General features: G+C 36.7%; 1 protein-coding gene across 9 annotated transcripts in view; it reads left to right on the forward strand.

Annotated features, from left to right (window-relative positions):
* The first annotated feature begins 393 nt into the window (after window positions 1–393).
* The window catches only part of phactr2 (phosphatase and actin regulator 2), a 41,441-nt gene continuing 21,167 nt past the window's right edge, over window positions 394–20,667 (forward strand). For 3 of the 9 annotated variants that reach the window (XM_077237116.1, XM_077237117.1, XM_077237120.1), the window contains exon 1: window positions 7,667–9,611. In XM_077237116.1, the coding sequence (XP_077093231.1) occupies window positions 9,599–9,611 (13 nt within the window). In that variant the 5' untranslated portion in view covers window positions 7,667–9,598. Of the gene's footprint in view, window positions 876–7,666; window positions 9,612–15,163; window positions 15,525–20,667 lie in introns of those variants that run through there. The other 6 variants (XM_077237114.1, XM_077237119.1, XM_077237118.1 and 3 more) reach the window with 5 other exon arrangements.

Here is a 20,667-nt window from a genome sequence, read left to right on the forward strand (position 1 = left end):
CCCCTTATGTGTTTGTTTGTATAAGGCCTTTTAAAGGGTTGGTTCACCCAAACATGAAAATTAATTTTCTCACCCTCATGTTGTCCTAACATTGTATAGTTTCTTTCTTCTGTTGAGCACAAAAGAAGGTATTTTAAAGAATGTTGGTAACCAGACAGTTGATGGATCCCAGTATTTTTTTTGTGTGTTCAACAGACGAAAGACACTCATGTAGGTTTGGACTTATGGGTGAGTAAATGATGACAGAATTTTCGTTTTTGGGTGAACTATCCTTTCAAACACCTTAAGTAGGCTACTTGTTTTTGTATTTGATTTTGAATACATGTTTAAGGCGTTATATAAATCAATAACGCCTCCCAGAGGAATGATTCGGAACTGCAACTGTAAGGCGCTGCGTGACCTCAGTCTTCCTCCGGATAAAAGTCTGTCAGTGTAGTAGATGATTATCTATTTGATGGAGGTGTTTCCGTTTCTGTCTCATTTGCACATGTAACCCAGAGGATTCTTTGCAGAGGAACATTTCATGAGACTCGGAGAGAAGTAGTCGACTTTGTGTTTTAAAAAGTTAAGTTCCTTTAAAACAGGTGAACAGAGTTCCCCATTACAACCTACTGTCAGACGGGTAAAACTCTTCAAACAGAATTCAGCATCAGATTTAGCAGTGTTACCTTGACAACGAGATTACAGGATACTGAAACAAATTTAACTTTTCTAGAAATAAAAATACAAACAGAACTGTATAATGGCGGAGGAAGACAGTTTTTCATACCTAAAGACATTTCCTCAGGTGTTTCCTGTATTTCGAGTTCGTTCTTTAAGTGATACTTATGCTTTTAAATCCAGAATATTGACCAGACTCCGCTCAGCATGCTCAGGTAGGATGGTCTTTAATATTATTATGTTTAATTGATTATTATAATCAATGTCTTAATGTATCATATAGTGCTGCTGAAGTAATGCCGTTCTTGATTGACCTGTTTTTGGAAGGAATATTTTATGTTATTGCAATGCTATCATATTATTGCTTTATTTACTTTGTTATATTGATTTTTATTTGTTTCTTTATTTTTCAAAATGTTCAAATGTCTATTATGTGTATTAGGTGTTCCATTGTCTGAATCTAATGAGAATATGTTGATATTTATGTGTAATTTAAGTCTGCATGGAAAGATTACATCCAGTGGGCCTTTATGCAGTATATTGTCCGAGAATTGGTATTAATTCAAGACCTTGCACTTAAACCCAAACAGGATATTGACAAATAATGCATGTGGGCTGATGGTTTACCAGACTTGCAAAAGATAAAATGATAAAACACAATATATCTTCATTTCCTAAACATATGCTGCCATTTGAGGTCTTAATATCTGGAAAATAATAAAACTAAATTCAGCAGTCTAACTGCTAATATCTTTAAGTTCTGTATGATGTCTCTTGAATTCATAGTAATCAAACCTATAAACAGCATGAATTGCAATTTTAATAGGCTACCATTTATGTTTTTTGCTTAATCACGTATCACGAAAGTCCGTTGTGGGTGCTAAATTGTAATTCTTGTACAGTTTTTTTGTAGGCCTGTGTTACATGTTTTGTTGTGTGGTTTCTCATCCTACCACGCAGGACAGATATCATTTGTAAACCGACTGTAATTAGTAAACACGAGTCTGATTTAAATGTTATCACCCACATTGTTCTGTAACCTTTAAGTTAAACTCAGCAGCCCAGTTGTCTGACACATTTATTAAATCTCCGATGAGAGGTGATCTCGTATGGAAATTTGTCAGAAGTACAGTGCAAAAGCTTATAGTATTGTTAAGCTCGGTGTTCTGTTTTATATACAAACTATTCAAAGTTCAGAAGTCCAGGGCAAATAGAAAGATTTTTTTTTCTATTTTCAAATGGCCTCTGTGCATAATCCTCAACTTGCTTGCAGTTTGTTCATATTCTGTATAAAAAAAATCATTCCTTTGTATGACTTGAGAGACATATCTTTGGTAATTTTGAGCTGAGAGAGCTATCTATGGAAATGACTGTTAAAACCACTTCCTGGCAGCTCACCTTTCAGTTAACCACGCTCAAGCTTTTTTTTGTTCTATAAATGTTCTAGATATAAATTGAGTCGTTTATTATTATGAACTCTGTATGTGGGTCACGTATTAACAGAAAAAACGTTAACAATTAAAACTTGTCTCAGAGGTCTGTTTATATGTCAAATTAACAGTTAAATATTTAATTGTTTTGTTTTAGACATTGGCCTTAAAGTCTAACTGTTCAGTACAGTTTAAACTCAATTGACAGTGGCATTTCAAGTACAGAAAATTCTTCTGACAAATAAAGTAATTTTGGTTATTGTGATTTTAAAATTAAAATGAAATATATAATTCTTTTAAAATGAAAGCTATAAGACTTATGTTGATTTGGTACTATAAACTCCTGTCTGTCGTAATCTCTTTCAAGCTTCATCATGCTGATGTAGTCCCAGTAAGTAACTATCAAAAAACACGCAATGATACTATAAATAGATGTGACATACTGTAGAGTCTGTAAATCACTGTTTACGTCAGCAAACTCCATCCACTTCAGTAACACATAACCAGAGGTTCATCCACCTTGAGAAGTAGTCCCAACGGTAATGGACAATTTAGAAAACTTATTGATCAAATTATAAAGAGGACTTTACTGAATAATTAATGTAAGTGCTTTATGAAAAATACATGTCTTCTTTTAAACCCTCCATTTACAATACTGTAACCGACCGTGTCATTTTTGCAATACTGTAACACTGTTACGGTATTGCACACACTAGCTTTGCCTGAATAAGTTAGGCCTACATTTTAAAACACTGGGCAGCCGTGGAGTTAGCGAGTCTGACGGGTAACCCAAAGGTTGCTGGTTCGTTTCCAGTATCGGTAGGAAATGACTTCGGTGCCTAACCCCTTATCGCTCCCCCGGTGCCACAGCATAATGGTGTCCCACTGCTCTGGGTGTGTATCATGGTTTGCAAAGTGTGTGTTCACTATTCACTACTCCTAATGTGTGTGCACTAACTGGATGGGTTAAATGCATAGGACAAATTCCGAGTATGGGTTACCACACTTGGCCGTCACTTTCACTTCACTTTCACACTGTATTATTTGAATAAATAATTACAAAATGGAACAAAAGAAATTAATAATCAACATTATTCCTGTAAAGCTTAACTTATTTTGAACCTGAAAATTATTTTAAATATGCAACAGCACAGTTGAATTGTTTTTTGTGCTGTGTTGTTGACATCTGGACTAGAATTCAGTCTACTTTTGTTTTGTTTTTGCCTTGTAGTTTCACTGCATGCCCACCAGGGTGTGTGTTCCTTCAGATTTCTTTCGATGCTTAGCATCTGTCCTTGTCAGTATTGCTCTGAACCCTGTCTAATGTCCAAGAATCACTCTGTGCTGAAATGTCTGAAAAGTCTAACCCCATGACTGTTTTTCACAAAGCCTCCCATTAATAATTCAAAATGTCTTGCTTGTGTTCCTGCAACCACTTAATGCAACTTAGTGTACATCCTCTCTGCCTGCCACCACTTCATGATCTATATGCAGTCTTTGCAAAGACCCCGTCAATGCGTTTCGAGAATGGGACACATTTAAATATACATCCATCAGTGGTTTGCTTTCAACGCAACCGGCACTTTTGTCTTTCACACTGTGCGACATGGTGAAAAGGCACGGAGAGAAAGCCTCCACACTCTTGTTTGTTTGGATGAAATTGTAGGTTTTGCCTCCTTTGATGCTGGTGTGAGCATGTGTGCCGTCCTTTTCTGCACACAATTAGTCACGTAATGACAGAGATGGAGGCTGCCGAGAGTGGCTGCCCTTTTCTAATAACGCGGTGGAGACAGAACTCATTAAACACCCTTCTATGTTCTTTAGCCTCTTAAAAGCTTGTTCCTCTCACCTCCGGCTGAATTTTTAACAGTCTTGAAATAGAGTTTCATGGCAGATAGAGTGTCAACACCGACTTGTTATTTGAGTTCATTTTTTTTGTGATATAGATTGATGAACTAACTTTTGATAGTTGCTTTTATTGAAGCAAGAGGCTTTTACACACAATGCTTTTTTTCATGTATAGAAATAAAGAATTAGAAAAAGCTGACATATATCAGTTTAACATATTGCTGACAAGGCTGTAACTTGTCAATCGTACAAGTATAAGATGCCAATGGCAGCATAATAAGTCGGAGAGAAAGAGTGAGAAAGGACACTGAAGACCATCTCACTGCAGCATAATAAATTGCCAAAGCCAGCATTTGTCACATTAGAATGGTTGAAGAATGTAAAGGAGCAAATAAACATCTTTATTATTTTCTCTAAATAAAGGCTTAACCAGAATTTAGATGTGCATGTAAAGGTTGTCATTAATGTTGACTTTGTAGAGTAGATCACAGTTAAGGCTTATGCAGGTTTTTTCCCCTATATGCTCTTGCAATGCTATTCATATACCTGTGGTTCCTGACAAGATCCCTTTATGTCCACCAGCCTGTCTGTCGTCTTCTCTCACTCTCCCATCCACCTTTTCTCCTCCTTCGTGTTCAGCTTCGTCTTTGGTAGGAGCGTGAAGCGGCTCTATGCGTCAGAGAGTGTGGGTGTTCTCGGCAGACACACAAAGGGCACATGTGAAGATGGGCCATCATGCCTTTCATCTGTAATTGCTATGCTCTGTTGTATTTTTAGAACATAGAGGATGGCATCTGCATTTATTCAACATTTTAACTAAAGGATGTTTATTTACTGATTTATGAGCATTTTGAGCTGAGACACGCATCATAGGCGCTAATCTAGCACCCACGGAAATGGTCGAGCACCCACAGAAAAATACGAGATATTCTCCATTGATTTTAACCAACAAAAATATTTTTAGACACAATTATCTTAACCTTTTTATAGTTAATGGGGGGGGGGGGGGGGGGGGTGTATGGACTGTGGGCGCACCCACCGGCAGAAACATAAATCGGCACCTCAACATGAGTCAACCCCAGCCGGGCAATATCACTTAGTATTCTCAGTCTTGGTATGGTATTGGTTACGGTTAAAAAAGTAATTAATAATAATAATTCATTGCATTTATATAGCGCTTTTCTAGGTACTCAAAGCGCTTTACATAGAAGAGGGGGAATCTCCTCAACCACCACCAATGTGCAGCATCCACTTGGATGCGGTGCAATTGTGCTGGGTAGGGCTTGGGTCATAACATAACCTGCTTTTGTAGAGTGTAAATCAGTGACACCGCTATTACTTGAAAGACTCAAATATTTCCATCACACTATGTGCTTTTCTCTCAGCACTGGTTAACTTAAAAAGCAAAAGGTAACCTGACTTGGTTAAAATGTCACAGTCTAGTTTCACAATATCACAAAAGCACACAGGAATATCTCAGTCTGTTGCTATGATCTTGCAATAGTGCTGTTTCAACAACACGGGGACCACTATTAATTGCTCATTGGAATTTGACCACTTTTTATTTTATTTTATATACAGTATCCCTAATGCTTAGTTGAGATTAGCCTACTAGCATTAACTGCTACCAGACCTCTTAACCATGGACCAAACATTAAGTCTGAATGTGGATCAGAATGTGGTTCCTTTGATTCAACAAGCAGAATTATTTTGTGTTTGTTATTACTATAAGAAAATATAGATCATGGTTTGATGGTTCCAGTTCAAATTTTTATGGTCCAATCAGGCTGTCAATACTTGTATTCTGGTTTGAATACATGAATTATGACTTAGTCTTGGCAATGTGAGAAAGGACAACCACTACTTTTTGTTTTCATTTATTTAGAAAACAACATAGGCCTATACTTCTCAACTTATTTAGTCTCCTTAAAGTCTGCCCCTCCACAATCCACTGCAAGCTCACATTCATTATTGAGTGTAATGCCCACATCTCAAAATCCAATCAACAACCAAAGAATTGAACCTAGTCCCACCCTACTTTTTTTTATTTTTTATAATCCGCTTTACTTGGATGTCCAACGCATTTCGGAAGAAAATATCTGTCACTACTTGTTTCATTGCAACTTTAAAGATTATTCCTGGTTTAAGCTCTGTTGACATAATTTTTAGTGTAATTTGATTATCACAACAAAGAATTTAGACATGTATCTTAGGTTTGTAAAAACAACAATAAAAGTCATGTTTGCAGTAGTGTGCTCAAAATGGGCAATTCATTCCAGTTTACCCAAATATAGGGCATTGCGTTGCACTGGAATAAAAACTAGACCTAAACATTATATTACTAACCTTGACTGTGCAAAATTATATGCACTGTATAAACCCTTTTAATGGTAACTTGTGCATGCTACTTCCAATACTCAACAGAATGCTGAAAGTGCATTACTGTGAATGCATATTGTACAGACTGAGATGAAAGCATGTCACAGTTGCTGTCAAATAGACCTTAATGGTGAAGTGTGTCATTTCTTCACAATTACTGTCAGCAAATGGATTTATAAAAAGTTTATATTGTACAATGTTTCAACAGCTTTTTAGGGCAACAAATGTCTTGCATAGTTGTTTTTGCATGTTCTGCTGGGATAACAGAAAATATTTTAAGATTAAAAAACAGACTTGTTCACAAGTCCCTAAAGGCTAAATCCAATTCAAGTTTCAAGTCTTTTTTTTATTTTTAGCAGTAGTTCTTTCAGCTAGATATAGTAATTAACAGTGTTTTGACATATCAAATCTGATTTCTACTTTTAAAAAAATCATTAATTAGATTTTTATTCACAATCAAAAACTTTTACTTTCAAACTACGTAACTTTATACTGTTTTAGAACACAGGGACGGTCCCCACGAGAGGAAAAAAAAGTGTTTTGAGCTGTTTGAGTTGCCGTAGTCTGTTGCAGTTCTCAAGCAATGATGGGTAATGTAGTCTTCCAGTGAGTGCCGGCAGTAAAAAAAAAAAAACATGCATAAATAAGTGTTACAGTAAACAAAGAACAATATTTCTGTCTTTGTGATAAGCCGATATACTAACACATCCTGATTCAATAAACCGGTCTGTGGAAATGAGTCGGACAGATTCAAAAAATGCGTATGAAATTGCCCATTCAGTCCATATGCAAGTTAACTTGGTAAATTTGAATATATGCATATGGTAGCAAATAGTTTGGGTCAGGGGAAAGTACAAGGAAACGTGTACTTCTTGAAAATAGACAGCAAGCAAGCCTTTGACAGCTGTGCAACACCGCAGCTCACCTTTGGATTAATTAATTGATTTTCAAATTAAATGACAGAGGATTATCAAAAGGAAAGATTTGGCTATATTGTTACTGCTTGTTGTTCATTTATATAACCACTTTTCCAATGGGGGATAAATATGCGTGCGTTCAGATGCATCACGTGTGTATAAAATAGCTGGCTTGGTGTGTTTGCTTCAGCATATATTGATAGGTAATGAATGAATAGTAAAATGTTGTGTTTCATACTGTCGTGTGGGGTAGTAACGAGAGAATGCAAGCGGGAATGTCATACCAAAAAAAGTCTGTCTCCAAGTCCAAGTTAAGTCTAGAGTCCGTTGTTCATGAGTTAAAGTCAAGTCACAGACTCGAGCTTCCATCTCTGTTAAACAATTACATTATTCATCTTAAATTCCAATAGAATCCAGAACATTCTATTAAAGCTACACTGTGCAAGATTTTCTCCCATCTAGCCGTGAAATTGTATATGACTACCAACTGAATATTACTTTCTAGCCCCTTCCATTCCGAGGGCGTTTTAACTTTTTTTAACTTTTAAGATTTAAATGGCTTCCAATTCGACTTCGTCCATGAGTGTTCCTTCAAGTGATGAGGCTACTTTAGAAAACTATTACAAATTGCATTTAGTTATTTAGTCAGTTGACCTCTATGTAAAACGAACAATAGTTTTACGTTTTCATTATTTTGGTACCATTTCATTGCTAACATCAGCTATCAGGTTCCCAAACGAATGCAAGCTAATGTTAGTAAAATATCAGTGCTATCGTTATTCTGTATATTGTACAAGATTAATATTGTAAGGCAATGTTTACAGCGTAGGCTACATCATTTTCTCCGTGAGCAGAGTCAGAGATCAGATGATTCGAGGGAAAGTTAAAGGTAGAGGGAAAGGTAAGGCGTGATCCTCCATCTTCAACAGGCTTTCAAATTTGCCGGCAGTCGCGAGTAATCTCCCTCTCGCATTCGTCACGGTGCCACTGATTGTAAAAGCGCGAAAGGTGAAGCTTCAATTTTCAGGTATGTCCCTCTTTGGCTAATGTATTTTCAAGATGGAGGCGCAACATGGCTGCCGCCATTTGAGCGACTCGCTCGTGTGTGATCTGAAAGCCAGATTCTACAATTACGAGAATACTAGTATGTGGAAGTAATTACACATGAATGAGCACATATAATTTTGAAAGAACAAAGTGTTTTTTGCTAAGAATTTAAAAAAATACACAGTGTAGCTTTAAACAACATTTTAATCCACGTGGAATACTAAGTATGTTTTTAATTGCAAAAAAGATGAAAAGGTGCAGTAGAATGACTGTTTTAACAGTTGAGTTTAGGCTGCTCTATGCTTGCTCAAAATTCTTTGTAAAGACATAATGCAGACTGAATTATGCTGCTCTGATACACCCAAGCCTCTAGTATCAAAGTATACAGTTGTAATGCTGCATAGATGCATTTATGCCACCTTTGAGCATCATGTAAAGACACCAAAATGGAACTTCAGAAGCACTTCTGCAGTGTAAATATGGCAACATCTCACTGTTCACTTATAAAATATCGACTAGTGCATCCATGTAACCTGGCTTTGACCAATGCCAAGAAAATGTTTAGGTTCATATGCAGCCTTCAAATGTGAGCTTTAAAAACCTATACTCTTGTTTCCCGTACAGCCAGAGAGGAACATCTCTTGCAGTGATTCATCCTCTCTGAATTTCAGCCAAATCTTGACGTCAGGTTGCAACACGAAAATAGATTGGAAAGAAATTCTTACAGATTCTCACCCACGATTGACGCTTCCGTCAAGCCCACTTGTGCGAGGCCCTGGCCTGCTTTGACCCTGAGATGGCATACTTTCCTTTGGAATGTAGCACATCACATGCACCGGCAAGCACTTCACTTATGTGCTTCACCATGTATGGCGTGTAAAACAACTTAACGCCGGCGATAATACTATAGTCATCTGTTTCAGCTGGACGCGAGTAATTTAAGGAAGGCTACAGAGCTGTCTCACGCTACATCAGCTCACTCCTCCTCCCCAACCCCATTCCCTGTAGCCAAAGGCGATAGCTGAAAGCCCCAGTGGACTGGGAGGTTCCACTTGATGGGCTCAGACTGACTCAGTCAGCTCACTTTAATGGAGGTAATGGCTGTTTGTCATCCTCCAGCCTTCGCCGCTCTTCCTGCCATGCACCACTGCAGAGAAGAAGGCTGCGAGAGCACCACAGGAAGTGAGGAGAGAGAGTGAGAGAGTGAGAGAGGGAGAGAGAGAGAGAGGGAGAGGGAGTCGGAGAGAAAAAGTGAGAAAGGAAACTGAAGACCATCTCACTGGAGCAGTCGATTTTTTTTTTAATAACCTTCCAGTCATGGAACATGCCTGTAAGTCCTCAACTTTTTCACACTTGTCTAGCATGTGTATGAAGTGAGTGTGTGCATGTTGATATATACAATACTCTGCTTAAACAAGATCATAATGTTTCTAACATTTTTATTAGGCTTCATTCTTATTACGTTAAAATACCTTATTCTAGATATTTTGGTCTGAAGAAGAGTGTTAGATTGCGGTCATGTTGTTGGGAAGTCTTGTGTGATATTGATAATCTGTTGAAATATATCCTCTTTAACATGCCTCACATTGTATTGATGTTTTCATTATCGGCTCACATTCTGGGAATCCAGTTAGTGTGATGTATAATTATTGAATGAACACATAGAGGCTAAGCTCTGGTGCTGTGTATTATTGCCCTATTTTTGGTCAGTGTCTATGATGTTCCAATGGATTTGCAATGCTTATTTGTGTGTCATAGCATGGAAATGCTGCTAGTTGGTTTGGCCTCTCATTCTGTAATTTATTTTGACAGCAAAGAGGAAATCTGACATAAATAACTTGCCTGTGAATATGTGTTTTTAGTAAAGTAAAAACCTGACAAGAACTGATATGGTATTACTCACAGGTGTCATGTATATCAAAATAGAGCAGAAGTTTTTCTAACTGCATTGATATCCTGTTTTTCTACCTAAAATACATTTCAAAGTCTCTGTGTGTGTGTGTGCACGCAAGTGTGTGTGTGGCTCGCTGTGATAATGCCTTTGACACAAACTACAGAGGAGAGCCCTCTGGATATTTTGCAAAGGAAATTCATATTTGTTTGGGAGTGGTTTGCATAAGCTTTCAGGTTTGGGGTTTTTGCGTGGACACTAACATATTTACATAAGCTGGGTTATTATTTCATGGCAGGAATTGAGATGAGGTAATTCGTACTTTGAAAAAGTTAGTCACTGTGTTACTGAATGGATCTGCTGTATCAGTGGAAATGCACAGGAAATGTGGTATAACCTGTTGTTAAAATTAAAGAGGCATATGACTTACTGTTTACGATCTGATAGAGGTGAAATCCATGTGGAAATTGAAAGGATTTTTAACTCTATAAACTCGATTGCACTATATATTTTGCCCCCACAATAAAACCTACAGAGCTTTGATAATAAAACTAAGCATTTAAATCTTACTAAGACACAATTTTGGGAGATATAGACTATAGTGATAACTGATATTTATATGCATTTTGTGCAAGTAGCCTACTATAATGTCATGAAGATCTCATTGATTTTACATTACAAGCTATCAGAATTTCATTTAACTTTTTGGCCATATAAATATCAGCAGCTGCTCCAAATTATATTTCATAGTTTTGCTCAGTTTGTGGCCCTAAATAAAACTAAGGTGTTTTTTCCTCATTGAGTATGAGCTCCACATTCTCCAATATCATTATATAAACCAATAAGTATAAAATACAATAAAGAAAAATTAATGAGTATTTTTGGAAAAATATATTTAAAATTATGTACTCTAACACTATGTATTAATAGTAGAATAAAAGGTGTTTTATTTTAGATGAATGGGTCTTCTCATGGGGGCAGGCATATTGAGATCACATAAATACTACTCCCATTCCCTCAGTAATGCCTGTTATTGGATACTTTTACTCGCATAAATTCATAAATGAATCATGTCTGACTGCAGAGAGCCCTTCCATGACATAGCTAATAACATTAGCAAGATGCTACATTCGTGTTGCTAGTTGTTAGTAAAAGCCCAAGATTGGACAGTGAAACTCTAAATTAACTCTTTCTATTCAAAACCCTCAAGTGCTCAGTCAGTTTTAAAGACAAGTAAAAGCAAGTGAATAAAATACCTGTGCAAAACTTATACTTAGCCTCTAACTCAAACACTGGTGAGCGTAATCTAATAATTGATTAGCCAATGACTAATTATAGACATTATTTAGTTACCTAGCATGAAAATTTACTCACATATGTGTGTATACCTGTATCCTTACACATAAATCCGAAGTAACTATGTGTTAAACTCCATGATATGGTATTACACCCCTTTATTAAACATAATGTGTGTCTGCATATGTTTAGTGTCTTAGTAATACCTCTTATCAGTGTGCTGGTGGACAGTGTTGGTCCTTCCAATGTTGGGAGCATCATCAGCATTTGTTTCTCTGATTAGTGAAACTTAATGCTCTCCACTGCCCCTGCGATGTACTATTATTAAATGTCCCAGATTTCCAAATAAGCCATCCGTGCTGGGGAAAAACACTTACAGGCAGGATGTCAAGTATTGATCGACAAGGTTTGCCATACCTTGTTGTGCTCCCAACAGGAGCCAGAAGTCTACAGAAACATTTCCAGCAATACATCATCTGTTTGGTCTGAAATGTTTTATGTTTTTAGGTGATGCTTGGTTAACAAAACTCCTTATGTCTCATGCATCTTACTTTAGTTGTATGAGATAATTATCTTTAGAACTCAGCAACTTCCTTAAATTTGCAGAGTTGATTCTATGGTTTATATATTTGCACACCATGATGAGGTGCAATAATCTTGTTTTCTAACACACTACAACTTTTCTCTGGGTTTAGAGTTAATAAATAAATCATCTGAGCAGAGGAAAGAACTAAATGGCATCACTTAAACAATAATTAGCTGCTATTTTGTGCTGAGATTGGCAGTTAATAATTTATGAGCTTTTCCTACATCTTTTCCAGTGATGCTGCATTTAAGTTTTGGACGGTCATTGCACCCATTTAGGGGATTGGTGAACTCCAAAGGCATGAAATGATAATTTCTATGGGCATTGCCACAAATCTCTGCTATAATCATGAATTAAATAAAACTAATGCTGACATTTAACAATATAAGGGGGGAAAGCTGGTAGCTCATGAGCTGATGAGCAGTGTATTAAAGACTAATGCATAGACATTGTATAAACTTTTTTTTTTTGATGGGATGCAAACAGATCCGCTTTATACTTATTAGCTGTATGCCATTATTGTCTTCCCATATGCACTCAGGCTGCACTCTAGAGCAAATGGATAGATTGTTCTCTCTACAGTTAGTCCAGACGTGTGTCTCTTGGGATATCTGACTACATTGGAAATCAGATTAAGGTGTTCTCAAAAGAGACCCGGTAGAGCATCGGTATGGCAATGCATGTGGACCAACAATCGCGCCAGTAAGTGAATTCACTTTATTTGATTGAACAGATTTACTTATTACAATTTGTGATGAACGTTTCTGACATTCCGAGATATATTAAATAGAAACAAAAATACATGCAAACATATGCATAAACCATATATCAATCCTGAGAAGTAAACAGAGATGTATAGCTTTCAATCCAATGAGATATTTGCATGCGGAGTGTATGTATTTGGTCAATAGATGGCAGTGTTCACCGGGATACTGTCAGGGTATGAGGAGGTGTGTTGTGATTTGGTGACTCTCCATACACCTCTTCTATTTTTAAACCTTGGCCATGGCCATAATCGATGCATTTCAGGAATCCATTATAGAATATAGTGATTATGTTTTTGTTTTTGTTTTTTTGCATACTAATGTAGCTGTCTATAATAGTTTCCCAGAGATATTCTTTAGCATGGAGATATTCTTTCTACTATTATTCTTCCATGGCTAAAAATAAACCGTTTGTTTGGCATGACCATCCCTTATAACTGCATTGTTTTGGTAGTAGTTTGGTTTAAGTGGATTCTTTGGAGTCTATGAGTGTCTGTCTTACAGTATGTGTTCAATATGTGATGCATGTGAAAGTGGTTATCAGAGTACAGTTGGTTCCCTGTCAGTGTTAACTGAACAGATGCAGACAGACCATGATATCAGAATGACATGCCACTCTGACCACTTACCAGCCATACAGTGCTTCTGCTAACCCCAGCAAAGGCCCTCCATTTGGTCAAATCGGCAAAGCATCGGCGAGTGTACACTGTAAAATATTTAATTTCATAAGTTATGACAACATTTATGTTTTTACATTGCTGTAACTCATCAAAATAAGTTAAGCAATTTTCAACATTTTTATAAGTTAGGCCTATACAAAATTCAACTCATTTTTAAGTCAGTTTAATGTAATTTAAGTTGAAATGACTTAAACATCCAAGTTGATTGTCCTTAATTTAAGGCAGCAACATTTTTCTGCAGTGTCTGTATGTATGCATGTATGTATGTATATACAATATATATATATGATACAAAGGACCTCCATTTGGTCAAATTGCCAAAATTGTGTGTGTGTGTGTGTGTGTGTGTGTGTGTGTGTGTGTGTGTGTGTGTGTGTGTGTGTGTGTGTGTGTATACTACGATTTCACTCCTCTTGAATGAAATGAGTAACAAAATTTTAATCATATAATGCAAAGATTACATCAACAAATCACACTATTTGTAGCTTGTTTTACTCAGGGTGGTGTTATGATGGCGAGGAGGACCTTCAGGAAGTAGGGGAAGGGGTGGAGAGCTCATACTTGATGAGAACATTCAGCTTAGCTGTGCGCAAAACAATAGCTCACATCTCTAGAGTTGGCTTGCTTCCATAAGACTTCCTGCTCTGAATCCCTCCCACAATTTTAGCTTTGGAAGAGGGGATTGTGGGTAAGTTTGTGGGGCTTTTGGCCTCTTTTGCAGGAAAACAAAGCAATAGGCGCAAGCAAACTTCAAGATTATAGCAGCATTAGCATTTGCCACCATTAAACCTACTGTTTTGTTATGAAAAAATGCATGTTTATTTTCATGGGATGTAAAGGAGAAATGGAAGTTGTCAAAAGGACTGTATCTTAGTAACTATTTGGTTTTGAGTGTTTTCTCTAGTGCTCGGTTTAGATGTTGGTTTCAAACACCTAAAATAGTCAAACCTTAAATATGGTTTATTGTGCAAAATAAAACCACACTGACATTCGGTCAAGGTCAGCTGTATAATGAAGGTACATTTTAGCTAAAAGGTTTAACAGTGTTCTCAAGACAAGGGTATTTTCATTCAGGTCAGGCCGGGGCAGGTTGTCTGTGGTTTTAATTTATATAATTTGTTAACTGAAACACAATTGCCAATGTTATTTTTATATGTTACAGTATTTACTTTTTGCTGTTTCATAAAATGCTAAATCTTTCATATTTTTATATTGTTTGAATTTTGCTGAAAGCATTTGACAGCCTGTTAAATGGCCAGTTCCAGTGTGACAACATGCCCCGCTATTGAAGGTCAATTGTCTACTCAGAAACTGACTTTCAACAATAAGGTGTCAACAAACTCGAAGTCCTTTTAAAAATATAAAACGTTTTACAAATTTTAATTCAAACAATCAGGTCTTGAAATCATCAATAGCCTAATGAATGATCTTTAGTATAAATATTTGATACAGCTTTAGTTAGACTCTGTTTAGTTAGATGTAAAACTAAGGGAAACTTTTACACTGTCATTTCTTGTTCACAAAGACAGATAAAAAGTCATTTGACAGTTAGCAAAAGACATTATGAACAGAATAAACCATGTTGCTTATATACAGTAAAGCGGTGTAGTCGAAAATAGCACGAGGACTAGTCATTTCTAATGATGTCACTTTTGGTCAACACATAGGCCTATGTGTTTCACCATCATACATTTCCATGCTTTAAGCAGGGCTGAAGCGAGGAGGGGCTTGAAACTTCCTCCTTATGACCTCTGACTGCTAAAACTACAGTCTGCAAAAAAGGAATGACAGGCATTTAAATCCGGAGACTCGGAGCTCGATTACGTTTCTTGCGAGTTCACATATGGAAAAGCTCTTTTAAGAAGCAGATCTCAGAGTTGGAGGAGGGAAATGAGTCTCCTGTTATGTCGATCGAGTGGGCTTTGTTGTACAAGTTCTTGGGGCGTCGTATGATTATTGTTTAGCGGCCCATTGAAGATCGTCATGGGCCAGACATCTGTCTCCAGCTTGTCTCAGAGAACGAGCGGTAAGTGTATGAAGGGCTTGTTCAGTGACTCGCTGTTTACTCACCCACACCACTATTTCAATAAACGGCCAGGGAGGGAAGACGTGACTTTTTAGAGCTAGTTAAGTCCGAGTCCGCGGGAAACCAAGTTCATTTTCAAGTCTGGTGTTTGCACATTGGCTTTGACCTAATCTGATAGTAGGCTATCTTCGAGACGAACCAAAACGCTCCCATTATTAACAAGCGCGTGGATTTTTGTTGTCTCGTGGCGCGTGTATGCAAACGATCAACAAGTGGGACTTCGTCACGCGCATCTTTCGGCGAATTGAGGTGTTTGCGTTGATGGATCATTAAACTTAACTATAACATCCTCCCTTGAAGAGGACGAAACAACAAAAATGTAATGGCTCGTGCGTTCAGGAAATGATTGTTTCACTGTGTTCTTTTGCTCTCGTTTCTCGTAATAATGTGCTGTTAGAAATGTACTTCCTAATTCTGGTTTAAGTTCGAATTATTATCTTGTAATTTATGGATGGTTTATATTAGAAGTAGCCTATATTTGTACAGTAAATTGAACAAAGAACAGGGTAAATACTAGTTTATTCATTATCAAAACCCATGTCTAAATAGCAGGTTTAATGGTTTTGGTTACATTAATACAGGAGTGATATGAGTCTGGAAAGTGTTTATTTTACATTATTTGTTTAAAAAAAACAGTCAATGAAGTGATTTAGTATGCACTACAATCAAATTACAATAGCAAAAATTTCAAGCAAGTACTCCACAATGCACTGTGATTATCTTAAGCTTCTTTCTGAACCAAATGTTGAATCACGAGATTTCCCACTACCTTCATTTCCCCGTAATTTCCATTATTGCCAGAGTGATGAAAGCTTCTACTGATCAGTTTACCAGCTCTCAAAAGATGGTTGATCAGATGTTATTGTGTTGAACAGCATGTATATGGTTTTTTAAATAAAACTGAATTATGCTTTAAATTGTTTTGACTGGGTCTGAAATGTATAGCAACTGTACTGGGTTTGAAAGGCCACAGAAATGAAAACTGGATATGATTTTTGGCAAAGCGAAGATTTGGTTGAATGGCACTGACTGCTTCTCTATGAATTAGATCCAGAAATCGTCAGTGCTGTTTTTGTCTTTGGTCTAGTTCTTTTAAATCATTTTATAGGAAAGGCCATTAAAAGATAGGCATTTCCTGTCTTTCAATAGGGGAAGAAAGTGTTGACTGAAATTGGCTTTTTGTTTTTTCCTTGTATCACGAGGAACTGGGGATGTGGTATTCAAATGCTGCCAGCATAATTTAATACAGTCCTAGATTATGATTCTTTGTTGCCTTTATGCATTTACCTGTTATCAAAAACAGGCTGCAACTTTTATAAACGTCCTCTGCTCATTTGTTGACTAGCAAGACTTAAAAGCATTGAGACAATGAACTCATTTTCAGGCAGAGTGGCTTTTTTAGTCATCACTTACCCCCAGATCTCTTTACAGCTGCTTTGTATTTATTTTTAGAAGCATAAGGCAAGTCAAATATGTGATTGTTTTGTAAGAAATATGCTGTCAGGGATATTGATATGAGCTGCACTAAAATATGGCTCCCGTGAACTTTTTTAACTGTTAAGTCTCACATGCCTCCTTTGGAAGCCTTAGAGGTTTTAATAACTGATGCCTTTTGTTTTCAGGTTCTCATGATTATTTGTCATGTTTGATGCATTTTCAGTGGCCTCCCCATATAAAAGAGGAATTGAGGAATTTAGCCAGCTGAACAAATTCAAATGTGATACTATAAAACATAATTTTGCATGCATTTTGCCATAATATAGATCTGAATGGTGTGGCTAAAAAAATTCTCCATATTTTTCAGCATTTTGGTAATATTCAATATTTTATATAATGTAGTTGCTCTGCAACCATTGTTTCATTTAAACTACTAAAGCCAAGACCCAAATTAAGGTGTGTTTTCTGTTTTCACCTTATTTTTTCAATAAATTAACACAAGGAAGAATATTTAGTCATTTTCAATTATATGCTCCATTATAAAACTACAAATTAATGAACATATATTTTTGCTAAAACATATTGTGCAAGTTTGAGTTTTCTTTTTTGGACAACTGATTCACGGACTAAATTACAACTTAGTTTATATCAGCGACTTCTTAAACATCTTAAAGGGATAGTTCACCTAAACATAAAGAATCTCTCAACATTTACTCACCCTCATGTCGTTCCAAACCCATAATTCATCTTCGGAACCCAAATGAAGATATTTTAATGAAATCTGAGAGCTTTCTTTCCCTCCATTGACAGTCCACACAACTACTACTTTGTCACTTCAAAAAGTTCATAAAGATATTGTAAAACTAATCCATTTGAATTGAGCGGTTTACAAATTTTCTGAAGAGACACGATCGCTTTATACAGTATGATTAATATGATTGAGTTTAGGCTTTTATTCATATATAAACATTGATCAGCGAACATAAAAAGTTTACAAATTTGTAAACTTGTTTGATGTGCGAGAACAAACCTTATTGGTTCATGCAGAAGCTCAAACGTCCTGTGTAACACGAGAATGAACCTCATTGGTTGACACACGTCAAGCAAGCCTTGACCTTGACCTTGCGCGTTTACCACAACTGATGTTTGAGTAGATGAATGTTTATGTGAATAAAAGCCTAAATTCAATCTGTTGATCATATAAAGCGATCGTGTCTTTTCACTCAATTTGGACTAAACTGCTTAATTCATTATGGATTATTTTTAAGATCTCTTTATGAACTTTTTGATGCGGCAAATAGGTAGTCGTGTGGACTGTCAATTGAGGGACAGAAATTTCCCAGATTTCATTCAAAATATCTTCATTTGTGTTTGGAAGATGAACAAAAGTATTACGGGTTTGGAACAACAGGAGGGTGAGTAAATTGTGACAGAATTTAAATATTTGGGTGTACTACTCACCCTTTAATGCTTTCCTAATTTTTTTTTTAATGGTTTAAAATATTACATGCAACTATCTCCTCATGTTGGTGTCAGTATCAAACTGGCATTATGTAAATTTTTTCAACAGTGTACTGTGGCTCTACTTTTGTTCCGCAGCATCCACACATGTTCATCTGTGGTTGATCTCAGGGACTGCTCTCATCACTGGGAGTTCTGGGAGTTACACATTCTATTAATAATCCAATCATGGCGAACTGACTGTTGACAGGCCAATGAAGTTTAGGGTCAGTGGCTCCTTAGGGAGAATTGATTAGTGAAGAGGCGCTTTGGCATTCTCATGATGGTGGTGAAAAGACCACAGAAATGCTATCTAGCACATTCATGTTACGTGTGTCGCTAATGAAATCCCTACGTGTAGTGTGAAAAACAGGCTTCGTGTTTGGGTCTCTCACATTTCTGTGAAAAATATCCTGGTTGCTGGTCAGATTTTGAACTTCAGGATGTTTCATGATGCTTGTGGAAGATGTGCATGTTGGGCGGCCATATTAACAGATTGTAGCATTCACATTGCCCCGGTAAACGGTGTATTGATGTGTAGCTGAAGTGTAGTTTTGGAGCTTAATGGGATAGTTCACCCAAAAATTCTGTCATTTATTCACCCTCAAGTTGTTCCCAAATTTGATGAATTTCTTTCTTCTGCTGACACAAAAGAATATATTTTGAAGAATATGGGTAACCAAACAGATGGGCCCCATTGACTTCCATAGTATTTTTTTTTTCTCCCATTCTGTGTCCGTGGGGCCCATAAACTATTTGGTTACTTACATTCTACAAAATATCTTCTTTTGTGTTGACAATCATCATTGACATCTTTTCTTATCTTGTAAAGATCTTAGGATCAGTACCGCCGCTCCCTATACAAAGTGTACGCGTGATTGCAAAAACGATTTCAATGCACCGCATACTGATAGTGACTCCCTGATGCCTGCAAATTAGAAACAATATCAACCACACCGACCAGTGTTATCAGTAACACCGGTGTTTTCTCAAGTTTATATTTTCGGTGTGAAAATTCCGTCATTGTGACAAGTGCATGATAAAAGGAAAGAACTGATTCTAAACTGCCTGAAAGAAGTTATCAGTAATTCCAGTCTTACTTCCTGCACCAAGCTACATAGACTGATATTATGAAAATCTGTTACAAACATATGGTCTTCATGGGCTGCCTGAGAACAAAGTCTACTTTGACCCACTCTCAAACACTAGTTGTAGTTGAATTCTGAAAGAGTTTGGTTTGTGTTGTCGACATGGCTGAGAAGACACTGTTTTCTGCACTGCGACAGAAAATCTATGCATTTAGGATCTTATGAAACTACATTAAGGACAGAGAGTGAACTACATCAAACTGCATCGGAAATGTGTGGTAAATGTCAATGTGAAGCTACATTTTGGTGTGTGACTATTTTAGTAATGGACAGTTGTGAAAAGTTATTTTCCATCTGAATCATAGTTCAAACTCAATAGCCAGGAAGTTACTTTCTCCTCTCCTATTATTTCATAATTTACTCCCTTTCATGTCCTCCTAGACATCAATTGGAAAAAATGGTGTAGGATTTACTTTGAAACAAATAATTACGAAGAAATGTCAAGTAACAAATTGAATTAAACATGAAATTTTGTAATAAATTCTGGAATCATATTTTCTTGTAAATTAAACCAAGATTATTGGAGTACGAACTACGAAAAGTCTTTTTTTTTCCCAGTGCTTTATGACTTTCTTCTGTGGAACACAAAAAAAGACTTTAAGGGAATATTGGAGTCCAAACAACATTGGACACCACTGACTTTCATTGTATGAAAAATCTGGCAAAAATAACAGTGACACATGCACGCACTGACCGGGGTCTCTGCTGTAATTCTGTTGAGAACAATGTAAGTGTGTATGCATTTCTTAAAATGATAAATGGTGTCACCGCTTTGGAGCCTGACTCTTTGTTTATTGTTTTCAGTTCTTTGATCTCATTTAGCCGTGTGGAAATGCTCTTGTGATCATCCTACACTTCATCTGGGGAGGTGTCTATGACTTTAGCTTTGCTGTTCTGTTGGATTATGTTTGATGAACAGGTTTAATATCTTTTTGCGTGTGGAAATATGTCTTCTTTTTGCAAGCTAAGAAGAAATGATGTAGTAGTCAGGGTGGGGT

The sequence above is a fragment of the Siphateles boraxobius genome, unplaced genomic scaffold (genome assembly GCF_051911475.1).
Source record: "Siphateles boraxobius isolate OS27281-9 unplaced genomic scaffold, OSU_SipBor_1 20, whole genome shotgun sequence".
Lineage (NCBI taxonomy): Eukaryota > Metazoa > Chordata > Actinopteri > Cypriniformes > Leuciscidae > Siphateles > Siphateles boraxobius.